Source organism: Malaclemys terrapin, chromosome 7, assembly GCF_027887155.1.
Source record: "Malaclemys terrapin pileata isolate rMalTer1 chromosome 7, rMalTer1.hap1, whole genome shotgun sequence".
NCBI classification, from domain to species: Eukaryota; Metazoa; Chordata; order Testudines; family Emydidae; genus Malaclemys; species Malaclemys terrapin.
The window spans coordinates 31,723,134-31,741,018 of NC_071511.1; the positions used below are offsets into that span (position 1 = coordinate 31,723,134).

A 17,885-nucleotide genomic window follows, 5' to 3' on the forward strand; every position below is an offset into this window, starting at 1 on the left:
GGAGATGGAAGCTGAGCCACAGTAGAGGATCTCCCTTGCATGCAAAGATCCCTAACTTGGCCTTCTCCCACTTAACCCAGTGAGACAAACCCCCCAAATCCCAATTATCGATGCCACCAAGCAGCTGAGGCAGAAGGGCAGTAAGCAAAATGTTCAGAAGAGTTCTGAGAAGAGCCTAAATCCCACTGAGCTTCAATGAGACTTGGCTTCCCTAAGTCACTTTTGAACCAGGGCTTAGGCATTGTGCCCACTATAGAGGGTTTGTCAGAGCAGCTCTATCAATAGAGCTACATCAGCAACCCCTCCCTAGGCCAGGTCTACACTAGGGATTTCGACCGGCATAATAGCTGTCAGTCAGCAATACAAAGAGCAGAGATCACCGACTGACAAAGCTGTGCTGGCAGAAGTCCCTAGTGTCATCAAACCAGCAAAGCCGCACTTTTACCAATACAGCTTGTTTTGTTCAGGGGGAATCTGGGTGTGCGTATTGGTTTTACTGTGCTGGGATAGCGCTGTCCACGCTAGGAGCGATTTGTCAATGTAGTATATGGACTGAAAAACCACTCAACTTGTTTCATACGTTGGCCTCCCAACCACAGTCAGATGAGGACTGTTTTCAGTCACAATGACCCAGACTGGATTCAAACTGGTGGTAAGGGGGTTTGGTGTCCTAGCCCCACTCTGAGACAGCTGGTGTGCATTATATCTATTACATTCTGCTTGAAACAAAACTGGGGAGGGGGAAGAATACCAGTAAAGCACTCCCAGCGTAGACATGGGCTTTAGTGGAGATGCACCCTATACCACCACACCACACACACACACAAAAGTTCTTTTGACAGTATAACTTATACTAAGTCCTCGAATGAAATAAGCTAGGATTTTTTTGCTGGTATAGTGTGTCTACACTAAGGATTTTATTGGCACAGCTTGTTGGTTGGGGGGGGTAAGGGTGGGTCACACTTCTAATGGACATAGCTATACCAGAAATACTTTTCAGTGCAGGCCATGCCTTAGGCTCCTAAGGCACTTAGTTGCTTTGGATAACTTTACTCAAAATCCCTATCACCCAAGCTTGCTAGTGGGTGGGAATGGAGTCCTGGCTGGATAACAAGGAGGAGAGAGGCAGGGCAGAAAAGCAATGAAGCTTAAACTGGGTCTTGGAGAGGGATGGATTAATTTGGGCTTGCCAAGATTTACCCAGAAAAGCAAAGCTGGGGACAAGGGAAATCCCAAGCCTCTTGGTTATTTAACGGAAGACTTGGATCTAGCAAAGAAAGGGGAAAAAAGACAAATCCTTCTAAAACCACTTTAAGCCACAGTCAATTTACATAGCGATTGAAAAGCCCATTTGCCAAAGGGAATTATTACTCTCTTAGCTCTGTGTAAACACAAGTACAAGCCAGGCTGGGCTAGCTCCTCCAGCAGCACTGTTCTCTGGATACTTCTGCTGTGGCCGGGATCTTGCACATGCTGGCTTGGATGGAATGGAATTGGACTCTGAGCAGTCATTGGGAAAGCCAGGGTTATGGTTAGCTTCTCGATGGCTGGCCTCTAGTCTAGGCGATACCACATTTTAGGTATTTAATAGTCATGTCAATGAGAATTAAAACGTCTATTCTTATTCTGCATATTTCATTCAAAGACCCCAAAGCACTTGACAAAGGGGGATATTTATCCACCACTTTATAGATAACAGAAATTAAGACTCTTGCCAAGATCATGCAGAATCTCCAAGGCAGAGTCTGAAGCAGAACCCAGGAGTCCTTACTTCCACCCCCCCTTTGTTCTAACCACTATATCCCACTCCCCTCCTGGAGCTAGGAAGCCTGACTCCTCCTCCCCTCCCCACTCCAACCCACTAGACCACCACTCACCCTTCCTGGAGGTAGGACTAGAGCCCTACGGGTTCTGGTTACAGCCAAGACGTCAGACAATACTGTTGCACCACAGAAAACAGAGGCAGCAGAGGACTAGCAATGAGGTGGCTGGGGATGGGTAGGAGAGCCCATACACTGAATTTCTCTTCACCACAGATGCCATGTAACAAATGATGGGTGATCAGGCCCCATGTGAGGAGTTTAATGAGGTCACTGAAGTATGCACTGTTGCAGAAAATTGCAGACCCATAACTTTCCCATCAAATATTTAACAGAGCCTGCAAATTCCAGAGCCCCAGCCAACGCACTGGCTTGCCCAAGAGCCTTTTGGATCTGGTGTTGCATTAATATCTAATCCCGGCTGTGGAAGAAAAGGGAAGCATTTGGCAGAGCCGTGCAGGTGCAGCTTAAGCGAGATGGGGTAGCATATTAGCTAGGAAGCACAGGAGCCCAGTGAGTCGAAAAAGCCACCATAAGTCTGAGCTAAGAGGCAGAATGGCAGCATAAGGAAAAACCAATTTGACTCTTATTACACCATCATTTACTAGCTGGGCATGTGTCACTGGTGTCCTGGCCAGGCCAGGCGGCATTGCTACAGCAGCCAACGGGGACTGGTTCAAGCCGTCCCACCCCCTTCAGAATTCTGAGGACAATGGTCAAAACCCCCAACCCCCCATGATGTCATTCATTCAAACATCTTGCAGTTTTAATGGACCCATAACATCTCCATTTCCCAAAAGGCATCCCCGGTGATAACCCAGAACCCCTAGAATAAAGACGGTCCTTATGTTTCAGAGGAGGCCTAGCCATCATCATCATCATCACAGAGGGAGAGAAATCATGCTTTTTTTTTTTTAAATAAATAAAGTACATATATTTGAGCCAAAATCTCAATGGCAGCTGATAACCTTTGACCTTCAATCCAGAGTCTGGCATGGCCAGGTTCTGACAGTAAAAGCACAGTGCCTATTCCAGTAGCAATACACTTTGGCATTCCTTGAAGGAAAAGAGTCATGCCTCGGCCATTCCAGAGTGGGTTTGAATTGGTCACGTGAATTTACTGCTGACGAAAAGGGCCAGATTGACATCCCAAGACAGTGAGGCCTCTTTGCATCCACAGCACCAAGAACAGCTGGGCAAATTTCTCCCTGCACTGTGGGCAAGAGGGAAGATTTTCAAAAGCAACTCACAATTTTGGGTGCCCCGTTTGAGACATCTCTGAGGGGCCTGATTTTCAGCAAGTACATGGGCCTGCCCTCTGAAAAACAACTAGTCTGACGAGGGAACTTGATAAGTTTACGATCAGGCTAACGTGACAGGGCTGCCTGAGATAGGAGGACCTCTTGGTTCATTGAGTCTGGTCCCTGTTTAGTGTAATGTTCTGCAAATCAGGTCCCTTTAATAAGGGCTCTCAGGATGGGCAACCCAAGATTAACAGTCAGGTTTGAAAACCATGGCCAAAGTGAAAGGAGAAGCTCAATCTCCATGGCCCGTTCAATCCATGGCCTCTCAGGCAGCAGGAGAGCCAATCAGTGCCAACTGTGGTGGCGGTTTGGTTTGATTTTTCTTGGTGCTCTGGATTGCGACCCCACTCCAAAGAGTCTTTAAAACTAACATTCCAGGAGAACAAAGTCAGGAGGAAATAAAAAAAGCAGACAGAGAGAATGGACTACCTCGGTCGGGAGGTTTCAAGGTATGCTTTTGTTTGTAACTATCTGAAATACAGAAAGAGAATAATGAGAAAAAAGGTGAACACACCATAGGTCACACACATGGCAAGCAACAGAGAGCAGAGTGATTTTAAAAAGGAGAAAATAGAAAAAAATACTGCTTAGTTTTCTTAAAAAACTAGTGACAATTCTACCAGGACAGTAGGAAGGAGAGAGAGAAGTAACTGCAAAAACTCAGGATTTTGTACATTCTTTTGCCAATTTAAAGTTCAGAATCACAGGAATAGCCGCCCCCTTGGGCTGCTTAAGCTTTTCCAGTGGCATTCCCACTGACAGCAAGGAAGGAAACAGCAGCATAGAACTCTGCAACGGGCAGCATGGGATGAGTTCTTGGGGGACTTAGTGGCTGCTACCAAATCAGAAACGGAGTAACGCACAACAGGGACGTCACAGAAATCCCATTTACTTGCCCTAGACACGCGCTTGATGTATTCATTCCCAGCAGGGCTAGTATGCCTTTCTGTTGCCAATAAAATTATTGAAATTGAATCCCATTAGAGATAAATTAGCTCTCCCATACCACAAGTGTGGCATGAAACTCATGTTTCGTGGCCAGAGCATGGACCAAAAGGTCTTTAGGACAACAATCATCAAAGCAGCGACTATATCTCCAGTAGGACAGAATTGATCCCTGCCCTCCAGTTGAACTATGAGGTCTGAGAAGAGGGAGAGGACAAAGTAATTGGATTCCACAAACCCTGCAGCAAACAGATAGCTGAGTCATGTATTGCATAGCATAGGGAAGGGTGGGTTGGGCTTTTCCAGGCCCATAAAACAGACTGAACCTAGAAATCAAAGACAGGAACCCTGGTTAGTGGGAATGAGACCTCTGTGTTCATTCTCCCCACTACTCATACCCATACAGTCAAGAGGCAATTCTCACCATTAGATTCAGAGACCCTGGCTGGACATTAATATGGAGCTCGGACAGCTCCTTGCAGCTGAACAAAAAAGTAATATGTTGGCACTGCTGCCAGAAATGCCGCTCACACCTGTGGTGCAGGCTAAAGTGTTGCGAGAATGCAAACGGAGTGACCAGCCGTTTCATGCAGTCCAGACATCTGCAATGGCCTCCTTGCTTAGTGAAGATTCTGCTGGAGTGGGAGAACCTGCCCCCTGCCCCCAATGCCAGATATCACGTGTCCTTTCCAGCGGGGGGGAAAAAAAACTGGATTCTGCGCACCCAGCAAAAATGACAGATCTGGATTAGGGCCACAGCTCCAGTAAAAACAAAGAAAGGGGGAAACTTACAAGTCCTCTGAAATAGTCTCAGATCCACCTTCATTTTGAGTGACTATGACACCCCTGCAAAAATCCCATCCTGCCCCCAATGGATCCTGGAACACCGTTCCCTTCACCGCTCACTCCAAAAGCAAATACATTGGAGACAGCTTGGTCCCAGAGTACAGACTACAGGGAGACAAGCGCTTTTCATACTCACTGTCGCAGGCATAAGGTTTATCTCTATCTTCTAATATGGCTGCATCCAGCTTCTTCCGAGCACCACTGACGCCTTTACCCTGGGAAGCAGAAATCCTATCAGTAAAGTGCTGTAGCCAAGACATTTGCTTCTAGAATTTAGTAATTCTTATGCCACCAAACTAGCTGACAGTCCATAAGGGACTAGTCAAAGGGGCTCCTGCATGCCTGTAGTTAAGATAACAAAATAACTAATCTGCTTGAATAAAGTCAAATAGCGCCCCTTAGTGGTCTTTGCCTGAGATAATTTATAGATTTTAAGGCCAGAATGGCCCATTAGATCATCTAGTCTGACCTGTGTAACTCAGGCTGGAGAATTCTGGCCAATTACACAAGTTATTGGGCTCAATCCTTGGGTTTTGCTAAAGCTTCTTCCAGAAAGGTATCCAGTCTGGATTTGCAGACACCAAGAGATGGAGAATCCCCCACTTCCCCTGAGAGTTTGTTCAACAGTTAACCACTCTCTCTGTGAAAAACGTGTACCTTATTTCCAATATGAATTTGTCTGGCTTTAACATCCAGACATTGGTTCTTGTTCTGCCTTTCTCCACTAGGTTACAGACCCCTTTAGTAAACTGGGATTTTCTCCCTGTAAAGGACGTATACACACTAAGCCCCGCAAGTCTGATTCAGCTGACTTGGACCAGCCACAGGTGTTTAATTGTAGCATAGACATACCCTAAGTCTCTCCATGCATTTTCTCCAGCTCTCAAGTCATTTTTGTGGCTCTTTTCTGCACCCTCTCCAATTTTTCAATAGCCTTTTTAAAGTTTAGACACTAGAACTGGACACAGTATTCCAGTATTGGTCTCACCAATGCCATACAGAGAGGTAAAATCACCTCCCTCCTACTTAATACTCCCCTATTTATACATCCAAGTAGATCACATGCCAGGCAAGAACAGGCCTTGGAGACCAACACAAAGTGGGTCTCAGATTAAAACAATCAGAGATTTTCTCAGGAAATTCAAAGAACCACATTAAAGTGAACTAAGATGTGGTTATTTATCCAGTTGACCCAGCCCAGCTACCAGAGACTGACTATCCCTTGAGAGATTTCTCCCATTTTCTGAACATGACAGACAGACTGTGATAATATAATAATGACTATTCTCTAATCTCATGCTTCAGCCCTGCATGGGTTAGGAAGGATTTTTTTCCCCCCCGATATACAATAATCTATTTTGGTTTTCTTCCATCTTTTTCTGATATCAGCCACTGGAGGATACCCATTGGCGTGGACTGGTACTCCGAGATGGTTCAAAGGATCCTGTGTCTTTCACGCCTGGCTGATGTGTCTTGCCCAAATGTTCAGGGTCTAACTGATCATCAGATTTGGGGTTGGGAAGGCATCTTCCCCCAGGACAGACAGCAAGGGACTTCAGGAGGTTTTCATCTTCCTCTGCGGGATGCAGGATGGATCATCTACCAGGATCATCTGGACATGTCTCACCTAATTAATTCCCTACCATTAAGCATTGGTGGCACCTCACTCTCTCCTGGAACACACAACAGTTTAGTTTCCTGAGGACTAAAATGCTTTGGTTTAACTGAAGTCAATGTGGCTACTGCAGGGATGACTGGCTGAAATTTAATAGCCTGTGCTATATAGGAGGTCAGACTAGATGATCTAATAGTTCCTTCTGGCCTTAAAGTCTATGGAACTGAAAAAGAAGTGAACCAGCAGTAGTAATCACCCAGAAGATCTAACCCACAGGTGGGTTCTCATTAAATTATTTCCAGGCAACACTGCAGCAGCATTTGAGAAACTGCTTCAGGGCTCTCCTGACTGGTCTACTGTGAGACTGTAGTAAGTGTGTCCTGCCTGCATCAGTGCAACTCCAGTGGACATTTCAGCTGCTGCATCATCTAGACCCTATCTGATGACATGATGGCAAAAATGCACATGGTGCTGTCTACACCACGCTCTTGGCATTGCTAGCACCAGTGGTAGTGAGACAGTGGGGGGAGGGGGAGGTTTGGGAAGGGTTGGGCAACCAGGCTAGGGTTTTCAAAGCAGGGAGCCAGGTACCCAAATCCCATTGAAATTCAGCTGAGTTCCCCTAGGCTTCTTTGGAAATCCCAGCCCCCATTTCTTAACACTGTGGCAACGTTGTTCTGTAACCATGTTGGCTGTGGATATATGTAGTATTGAATATGGCTTAAAACATGATCACAAGCATGAATGGTGACAGGCCTTTACAGCGAACATTGGTATATCAGTCTTCAGGAGAAATTCATAGGGTAGACTCAGCACAGTCACTAGGCTGGGCCCAGCGAGACAGAACCAGGACAACCCACAGCACCATAACTCACCCAGCTGGCATTACCTTGGCTTTGCCCTTGCCTCGTCGCTTTGGCGTATCCTCTTCATAGTCTTCATCATCCAGATCATCCAGGAAGTCATCAGGTTCAAGGATCCGCTGTAGAGGGGAGAGGGTTTATTGTAGGGGGAAAAAAACTTGGCATGGTTTGGGGAAAGAAAGAAATGGAGAATGGACAGTGATGTTAGAAATTGGCTGAGGGATGTCCACCAGAAGCTACAAACACATACGGAGGAGTATGTGGCATATATGAGGGGGTGGGAATTTTCAGGTACATTTTACTCCCAACCACACCAAAGAGAAGGCTGGTCTTGTGATTACAGAACCAGGCTGTGATTCAGGAGACCTGGCTCTCAGCTCCTGGATCCACTAAGGACCTTGGGTGAGTCTTTCAGTCCCCAATTCAGCATGAAACTTTGAATGTGTGGCTAATTAAGTACCAAGTAGTTATTTATTTTTAAAGAGATGCAGGAATTTAATCCAGGGGGCACATAAAACATCATAGCCAAGAAGCTTATTGCAGAACAGACTCAGTAATGAGAGAACTGCAGTGCCAAGCAACACTGCTCAGCCCAAACTGGGAGCTACTGGGGAAGGTCCTACAAAAGGTCCTGCTAGGGGAGTAGAAGAGAAAAATGAATTACTATGGAGCAGATTCTCTATTCTCACCATTAGAGGAAGAGACACAGAAGTGATGCCTTCTCCTTTAATGCATGTTTGGATGGAGGAAGTGGGGAAGATATAATGTGTAACAGATTTTGCTATCCCCAAAGTACTTAATGCTAGCAAACAGAGTATAAGTAATGGTGGCTAATTATGGATTACTGTGACCACCACCCATCATGGTCTCATTGTTTGCTTGTGCTCTCCTAGTCCGTTTGTTGTGTCCACCTGTTTTCTCTGGTCTTACACTCAGATGTTAAGTTAAGTTCTTTGGGGCAGGGGACATTTCTTTGCTCTATATTTGTACAGGGCCCAGGCACAACGGGCTCCTAGGCACTATTTACATGACAAATTAAATGAGACTACTCACGGTCTTAAAGTTAGGCACTTGTTAGATTGGGGCCTTAATCTCTTGGTGCCTCAGTTCCCTATCAGTGAAATGGGGATAATACTTTCGACCCAACCCTTTGCCTGTCTTGTCTATATAGAACTTTTCAAATAGAAATTGTCCCATTACCTAACACAATATGTGCACAACACCTGGGAGAATGGGGCCCTGATGAGGCCTCTGGATGTTGCTGTGATACAAGGAAGGGAAAAAAAGAGTGTCCCATGCAAAGGATGTATAACACAGCCACCATAGTAAAGAGTGCTGTATAAAAGCCTAGAAAGAAAAACATTGTTTACACTGAAGTTCCCGTGATAATACATTTCTCTAGCACCTTTTGTCCCTATATGGTCCACAGAGGGGGACTGCTTCACACAACACTAAGTTGCAGCTGTCTCTGCGATGGAACGCAGATTCTGATTGTGGAGAACTGGGAAACTTCTGATTTATTTTTATCAAAGAATGTATGACTGAATTTCCTCTCTCACCTTATATTGTTGCCTACCAGGTTTGAAGGGGTTAAACTTTTCTCTTGAAACAAGACAAGCAGTACAGTGACTGAGGGGAAGTCACTAAGCATAAATGAACTATCAGAAACTAACAACATTAAGGGATAATTACTGCAAATCTCTAAAGATCCCCATAGCATGGGGGGAAACTGCAGAGACTGGTTTTCACAGGTTCCTGAGAACCAACAGACAAAGAACTGAGAAATGTACAGAATGGATGGACAGCCGGGTGGGGTATGGGTGTGGGTGTCTCTTACTGATTATAGTTTCACGTCAGCTCTTAGACCCAAGAGGAACAAACCCTGATGAGCTGTTTGAGGGACCTTGAAACCTACCAGGGTTTCCATGTGGAAGATGGATAACACCTGGTAAAACAGCATGGGTATAAGCTATTTATGGTTTTCAAGATATGTTTTCTCTGTAGTGAGGGACAGCAAGAGCTGAACTAAACTTCAACTTGCTATGGTGATCAGAGTGAGTTTCAGGAGGAAATTGTAGCTTAAATTTCCAGAAAGAAGGGAGAGGAATGCAGGTGCCTGCCCCAAGAAAGGAAATGGGTCAAGACCTGAGTGGAGATGTCCTAGGCCAGGCCATAAAGGAGTCAGAAGTGCAGTTGCCTTGGTTACTGTGATATCAGTTTCACACCAGCCCACCAATTTCCATCTGGAGTTACTCCTAATTTACACTAACCAACCCCAACAGTTTAGGACAAGAGTAAGAATGCATCTGCCTGAAAATGTATTGGGAATCCAGGAGGGAGAATTGGAATTTGACCAAAGACCTCAACTCTTATGGAAAGAGCCATAGGATATTTTGTGACCAGAAAATATTTTGGAATTTAAAGTCTGTACTGTATACAACTCAATTTATCTGCCCAAGAAGGATAAAGAACAGAGCCAACCCTACTGGGATTTTAACATGTACTTCCAGCAAGTCTTCCTCTAAGGCTGTTTAAAATAGTTGCTCTGCAGTGCAGCCAAGTAGATAGAGCACTGGAATCAGGAGACTCGTAGTCTTATTCCACTGACCTACTGTGTGACTTTGGCCAAGCCTCATCCCCTCTTGATGCCTCTGTTTAAGCTCTTCAGTGCAGGAACTGACTCCTTTTGTATGTTTGTTCAGTGCATAGCACTGGGGCCAAGCTTTTAGTTGGCCTACAGCAACCGAAATAATAACTAGTAGTAATCATTATAATTTGCTCTGGTAACCGAGACCCATGAAACTGGAACATTTACGGCAATGCATTGCATCGGTACTGAACCAAGGAAGTTATTGCCAACCTGATATTCAAATCCACTAAACAATCCCTTCTCACTGGATCACAAAGGAATGCCCAAGACAATTATGCAAAAAAATACCCAGGCAGAGGTGGAAGCAGTTTTACACATGTAAATCTGCAAAATTTACAGCTGGAAAATTCCCACCCCGAACCCTCCTTCCACAAAAATTAGTCTGACGATGGGGTAACGGATAAGAACAAAATGCATGCTGAAGACATTCTCTCTATTCAGCTCCAATCCTTACTAGGCTTGTAGGGCCCTGGTATGTGAGACGTTCCTGGAGGTCGGCCAATGCATTTAATATAGATTCAGCAGTTCAATAGGAGATGACGAAGAGCAGAGCCCCCTGTGGCTTTGAGGGCCTCATTTACATTTCACAGCAAATTCCTCGCCCCTTATGGGAAAAAGATTCCTAGAACCCAAAGTTAATTTGCAATTGGGGTGGGGAAGCGGAGAAATCTTTAACAAAATAGAGGGAGACTCTAGGATTCCCAGGATCTTAACTTCACAAGACAGCAGGATTAAACACAGCATTGTAGTGATTGCACAAGTTAACAGAGGAGCCTTACACATGCTGCTACAGCTCACAGGCAGCCCTGGACTCTGGTCAGAGCCACCTAGTGGAGAGAGCACTGGACTAGGACTCAGGGTTCTATTCTCAGCTCTGCTCCGACCTGCTGGGTGATCTTGGGCCAGTCCCTTCAACTCTGTGCCTCAGTTTCCCTACCTGTAAAATGGGAATCCTGATACTTACCTCCTCTGTAAAGTAATACTGATGAAACATGCTCTACAAGAGCTAGGTATTACTTTTGTTATTTTTAACATGCTATACAGCAAGTGGGAGCATGGGCTAGGACACAGGGCTTAGTATCCTCATCTTAAAGAGGTGAGGGATGATGCAGAGATTAGGAAGAAAGGAACTTTGGTGTAATGTAATTCAAAGCATGACACCACCTCATCCACCCCAGCATCACGCCACAGCTATGGAATCAATCAACCCAGACTATGATGGAAGGTTTGAACCCCATACCTCCTTTTTGCAGAGGCAAACAGAAGTACCAACCCCAAGGTTCTTGTAGGCTGGCCATCTTGCGCTGTGAACGAATGCGCATCAGATAACATCAGCAAGGGCAATACCTGAACAGTAGAGCTCCAAAGCATAGAAACACCATATCTGATACAACAGTGAGGGACACATTAGTGAGCACAAAGTGCTACAATGAGTAGTGAGGGCAACTCAGTAGAGAGCCCTCCTCCAAGTCAGTGCTGATCCCAGTGCCTCAGTAAGATACCAGGGCACTGCTGTGTGAAAGGAACAGTGTGGGCGACTCAGCAGAGGGTATTCCTCCACATTAGTGCTACTGACCCCAAACCCCCCAGAAGGAGGCACAGAGTTACCATTTTTCAGATGACAAGGAAAATAAAATTCCCATTGCTTATGGGGCATTACAGGTCCCATGGAACTTTGTATAACAATAAGGGTGATATCCTGGCTAATTCCATTCTGCCTCACTTAATCCCCTTGCAGTTTCATTTGGATACAGTGTTCTTTGCTCCCGCGCTAAAGTTTTGTAAACAGCCACTGCATTCCATGCCAGAGATGGCTGCATGTGAGGGGTGGATGAAAGTACCCCATTTTGTGATCTACTGATGACAGGTGCTTGCAATGAGGCACACAAATCCCACATTGCCAGGAAAAGGTTAATGAGCTGCTGTAGGCTCAGTCAGCCCCCTCTGCTATATCTGCAATAGGTGTCAGTCTCAGAGGGAGGAGTTAAAAGGGAAAAGCCCAGCTCTGCTGGGAGCTGGATGGGAAGGAGAGCAGACCTCCCAGCTCTCACTCTGTAAGAGAAGTCTGGCTTGGGCCAGGAACTGACTAGAGATGGCTGCCTGCCAGAGCCTCCCTGAAGAAAGGTAGGCTTGACACAGGACTACAGTTTTGATTTGCTACCTGTCTTGCCTCTGGGTACTGAGTAAGACTAGTACAAATAATGCCCTGCCTGAAGGTGGTGATTGTTAAATAAAACCCTTTTGTCTTCGGTACCCGACCAAGGACGTAGCAGTGAGTTGTCATGAGCCCAGGAGTGAAAATAGTGCTATGTAAGAGCTAGATGATATTATTATAATAACATAGCCACCTCTTATCTACCCTTACATGGGTATAGTGAGGGCTTGTTCTCATAAAGGGCTTCCATAAACTTGGATCAAGTATTATCCACTGAAGAATTCACACAAGGTGCACCAGCTCCAAGCCAAAAAACTCACTTCAAAAGAAACGAACAAGTCTGGCTGCACAAGTATCTATAAATATAAAACCTAGTACACATGGCTCCCCATAAAATAAGGCTGCAAGAATTAATCAACTTAAGCACCGAGTGAACATCCTAACGTTACCACAAAGGTGGGATTAATTGCTGTTGCACCACAGCCATGTTAGTCAGGACTGCAGCAATCAGTTGCAGATTGAACTTGTGCCCACAGGTGGGAAGTAAAGTAGTGACTACAGTCACAGGGCTTCTGCTTGAGACAACAAACACAAAACAACAAATCACCAACCTGGGCTCCAAAAGAAATAAAAGGGAGAACAGGGGTGGAATGGAAAGTGGTTTCCAATTACTTAATCCTAGGCAATGAATGACTAAAAGCCCTAATTACTTTTTAACATGCTCTTTATCAGTTATAAAAAAATGGTAACATCATGAAGTAGGCAGTAGCCCTACTGTCAGCAGTGTTCCCTCTAATTTTTTACATCCATGTGCAGAATGAATTATGTGCACGAATATGGAGGTGATGTGTGACATATCACCTTCATATTGGCGCACATAACAAAATTCATGTGGTGGGGCCAGGGATGAGGGGTTCAGGGTACAGAAGGGGGCTCAGAGCTGGGGCAGAGGGTTGGTGAGGGCTCTGGCTGGGGCTGCAGGCTTTGGGGTGGGACCAAGGATAAGGGGTTTGGGGTGCAGGCTGCCCAGGGGCTACAGTGAGGGGAGAGGACTCCCCCCCAGCCCTCTCCCCGCCATGGCAGCTCCACGCTGGGGCCGGCGGGGAGGGGCACCTCTCCCCACCATGGCCCTGAGCCCCTGCGCGGGGCTTAATAGGCAGCTGTGCAGCAATTTAGACTGTCAGCTGGATTATTTGTATCCAACAAGGAAGAGCAGAGCTACCATTTACCGAAGTATGAGGCTCTTTGGGGCAAACCGATACTATGATGATGAGGGCCCTGTAAATACATACACACACCCAAATTTGTAATGTAAAAAATAATCCCTTTCAGGGATCTTTTTCCATCATAACCCAGCCCAGCCCCCCCCCCCAAAAAAAAAAAATAAACTAAGCCACATGAGCACAGTTCTTATTCTCCTTTTGCAGATCTCTTAAAATTACAACTCCGCCCTTGCTGCAGATTACACAAATGCTCTGACTGGTAACAATGGAAAGGTTTTAAACAGATCTTTTTTAGAGGGTGCTTTGTAATTTCCTTGCTTGCTCCCAGGAAATGGGAACATTTATTTCTCTGCAGACATCCCGAAACAGAGCAAAAAATCACTGCAGGGTTCCCTGTACTGAAACTTTGTTGTTTAGGAGGCAAAAGGCAGTGGGGTCAAGGGGGGAGTCAGAGCATGGTACAGTCCATGATAGTGTGCTTTAATTGATGTCAGCTCCTTCCTTACCCCACTTTTCTTTTAAGCTGCTAGGGGCTGAGAACCTGCAAGCTAAAACTTTGGGCCAATGCAAAATAACAGAGCTGAATTATTACCACCATCACCTTGTGCTTCTATAGCGCTTTTCATCAGCAGATCTCAAAGCAATTTACAAAGGAGGTCAGTATCACTAGCCCCATTTTATAGCTGGGGAAACTGAGGCACAGAGCACTGAAGTGACTTGCCCAAGGCTGCTCAGCAGGCCAGTTTCAGAGTCAGGAACAGAACAGTCTTCCCAAGTCCCAGATCAGTGCTCTACCCACTACTCCATATTGCTCTTATACTACGTCCCACCTCCACTGATAGTCAGGGCAACAGCAGTAATAAATTCATAGTAATAATAGTAGCTAACTCTAATATAGCAGAGTCAGTGGCAGAGCCAGGAACAGAACCCAGGTCTCCCAAGTCCCCAGCCAGTGCCCTACCCATGCATCCTCTCTATTAGGCCAAAATGGGGCCCAGATAAAATGAAAGTTTTCTTTTTCTACCACCAGAAAGCAAATCCAATAGTTCACTGCACTCCTGGCTTCCTGGTCTGCCACTGTTACCTTCTGCTCCCCACACCCAATGACAGGCTCCCACCAGGGGTTCAAAATTTTGAGTGCTCAGTGGCTCCCTTCTAGATCCAGGCCTTCATCCTCCGCCAAAAGACACACACACACACCCCCAACCACAAAAGCAGCAGCCGGAGAGGGGCCTAACAAGAGAAAAAACGGGGCAGGGGGAGGAAAGAGTGTGTTTTGTTTGTCTTTAAAAGTGAGACATTTGTGTTTTACCATGAAGCTCCCTCTTGCAACATAGGGGAGAACGCCCTCTCTCTGCCGTACCTTCCGCGCACGGCTGTTGGTGACAGGGAACTCGCTGAGGCTGTCATCATCGTTGCGCGGGTCTGGCAGGCTGCGTTTCTCCAGGGGGTCAGTCCTTAGGAGGGCCTCCAGGCTGCTGCCATCCTGGGAGATCAGCCCCTCTTTCTTTAAGGTCTGATCAGTGTCTGTAGAAAGGGGAAAGAAAACTATAGTCAAGAGCTAAAAAAAGCAGAAGTCAAGCAGGTTCTCCATGCTACTAGGTCACAACTACACCACCAAATCAACTAATTGCATGCAAGAGAGAAAACACATCCAAGGCATTAGCACAATTTGGAGATGTAGTTAGGACCTGTCTACATTGTGGGACAGAGTTATCATGTCAGGTATCAGGAATGTTGCAACTGGGTCCTGCGATACAATTGATTCTGTAGCACAGATGGGACCTTGAACTGCACTGGCACTCTGAAAATATCATTACAGTTCCTCTAGTCCAGTATCATGAGCTACCTGCCATGCCCAGAACCATTTTCTCTGGTATCTCCACCATCCAACTGCACTGGATCAGAAGAATGGGTCAGTCTAGCCTGCTACCCTTCTACTCCCTGTAATGCTGAATCAAACCAATGGACCCATCTAGCCTGGTACCCCACCCCCTATCCCACAATGCTAGACAAAACCAATGAGCCCATCTAGACTAGTATCATCTCTCCAATACCAGCCATCAACAGGTGTTCCTAAAGAAGATGTACTCCCTCCAAAATACGCAATTCTGCAACAACATTTATTAGGGAGGGGTATTTTTCCCAAGACCAGATGCTTAGTAGTTGGCTTACATCCCAAAGGACAGTGGATATCTATGTTTATCCTACCTTGGTGCTTCCCAAACCTGGGGGATACCACACTGGTCTAGAGAGCCATGGGGTAAAAAACTGGAGAAAGCTGCAGAACACTGATCTACTCCAATTCCCCACTGAAAAAGTGTCCATGTGGGGTAAAGCAACAGGCATCTTCTTCAAACATACATTCCCTCCCTGCTCCTGCAATGGTCCCAAATCAGCTGCCCATAGGAGCAGCTCAGGTGAGTAGAGCTAGCAGTTGACTGCTCAAGTTCTCGCTAAGTAGAGCTCAGCCACAAATGCCACAACCCATACAGTGCCAACAATGGATGATTTCTACCCCAGTTGGTGTAACTGTGGCATTTATGGAGCTCAGTAGTGCCAAGAGGTTATTTCTGACCATGCTCTATGCAGAGTATGGATGTGACATGGGTGAGGCTGCATTGTTAACCCGAGAGAGGAACATATGAACACAGAACTGGAAGGGACCACCTCCTGGGTCATTGAGACCACTCCCTAATATCACAGGAAATAACCTCAGGCGAAACAGCTCATGAGACGAGCCTAATAACTGCATTGCGAGCAGAGATCAGAGGGAGGGGAAGTGTCACCTGGTTTGATGGAAGGGAAGGAAAGCCTCGGATCCTCAGGAGGGTGAGCACGGCGTTTTTTCCGCCAACGGCGAGCTGGGTAGGAGTAGAGCTGGCCAGAGGCTAAACCTTTAAAAACACAAAAGAAAGCCTGAAACCTGATATTCTCTGACAAATTGATGCCACAAAGCGATGAGTATAGGCACTGCCTTTGGAAATCAATGGGGATTGTGGGTAACCCCCACACCCCTCAGGATAAGACCCCAACTTATTATGAGTATTACAGGAGCACCAAGATCAAGGCCCCATTGTGTATGGCACAATCATATAGCAAGAGAGATCTTACCACCACACAGTTTACAATCTAAAACAATACATGGCGGAAGGGGGAAACTGAGGCACAGAGAGGCAAAGTGACTTGCTCATGGTCACCCAGCAGGTCATTGGCAAAGCCAGGAATAGACTCTACGTCTCCTGATTCCCAGTCTAGTGCCCTATCCCCTGGATCACACTGCCTCTCTGTAAAATTGGATAAATGTTGGGAGCAAAACTTAGCTGCTAAGAGCATTCCATTCCTCATTGTATGAGAGGTTCAGTCTATATCAATGCATAACAACATACAGAGTGTGGTAAGATGAACTCCTGAATGAAAGGGCTGAGGGGAAGCTTCTACCAGCAGCTGCATGTTTGCAACCAAATTTTTGTTTCTTAAAGCCATGGTCAGGGGAACCTTCAAAGCTGCAATCCCACACATTCCTCCCACACACACTGAAAAAGGCCGTGAGATGCCTACAAAACACTGCTGTCTAGCACTGCTTAGGCCAGCTAAGATTTATGCTACCTCAGTATACATTATTACTGAAATTGCAGTAGCATCTAGGAGCACCAGTCATGGACCAGGACCCCATGGTGCTAGGTGCTGTACACGGTAGAACAAAAAAACGGTTCCTGCCCCAAAAAGCTTCCAATTGAAGTATTTTTTTACCCCATCTTTCCAATCAATCGTCATCCCATTGTGTCTGTTTTGTCCTGTGATACAATCTGGGTATGCTCTCTGGAGCAGGAGCTATCTTTGCAGCTTGTCCACGCAGGGAATAGCACAATGGGGCCCTGATTGTGGTCCACAGGTAGTATCATCATATAAACACCATCAAACACATTTCCTTTTCCAGGTTAGGGGATGTCAGGGCTTTCTCTGCATTTCCTAATACAGAGTTAGGTTTTAAGACTAAATGTTCCAACATAATATTCCTCATGACTTAAACAAATTTGTATTGTCAAAGAGCTGTATAAAATAACACAAATTTACAAAGGTGATCAGTATTACTATTCCCATTTTACAGAAGGGACATGACTTACCCAAGATCACCAACAAGCCAGTGGCTGAGCCAGAAACAGAACCCAGGTCTCCCGAGTTCCAATCAATGTTCTAGCCACTAGGCCACACTGATCCCACATGTATTGATGAGATCGTAAGTAACAGTTCTGATCCCAGGACACAGAGAACCTGAATATTTTCTCAAGTTCATAGCAGGTTAGTACCAGAGTCAGGCAGAAACCAGTAGCCCCAATTTTCAGTTGCCGTGGTTTATTAAGTCACACACTCTACTCAGAGACAGGAAGGGAACCCAGAGATCCTAATTCCCACTCACACTGCTATAATAACTAGACCCAACTGCCTTCCAGAGTTGTGACT

At 45.8% G+C, this 17,885-nt stretch overlaps 1 protein-coding gene across 4 annotated transcripts in view; it reads right to left on the reverse strand.

The window, feature by feature from the left end:
- DPF2 (double PHD fingers 2) overlaps positions 1-17,885 on the reverse strand; it is a 40,188-nt gene that overhangs the window by 11,945 nt on the left and 10,358 nt on the right. For 2 of the 4 annotated variants that reach the window (XM_054034098.1, XM_054034097.1), the window contains exons 3-7: positions 16,211-16,318; positions 14,785-14,948; positions 7,420-7,512; positions 5,052-5,130; positions 3,554-3,595 (exon numbers count right to left, since the gene is read on the reverse strand). In XM_054034098.1, the coding sequence (XP_053890073.1) occupies positions 3,554-3,595; positions 5,052-5,130; positions 7,420-7,512; positions 14,785-14,948; positions 16,211-16,318 (486 nt within the window). The remainder of the gene's footprint in view (positions 1-3,553; positions 3,596-5,051; positions 5,131-7,419; positions 7,513-14,784; positions 14,949-16,210; positions 16,319-17,885) is intronic. The other 2 variants (XM_054034100.1, XM_054034099.1) reach the window with 1 other exon arrangement.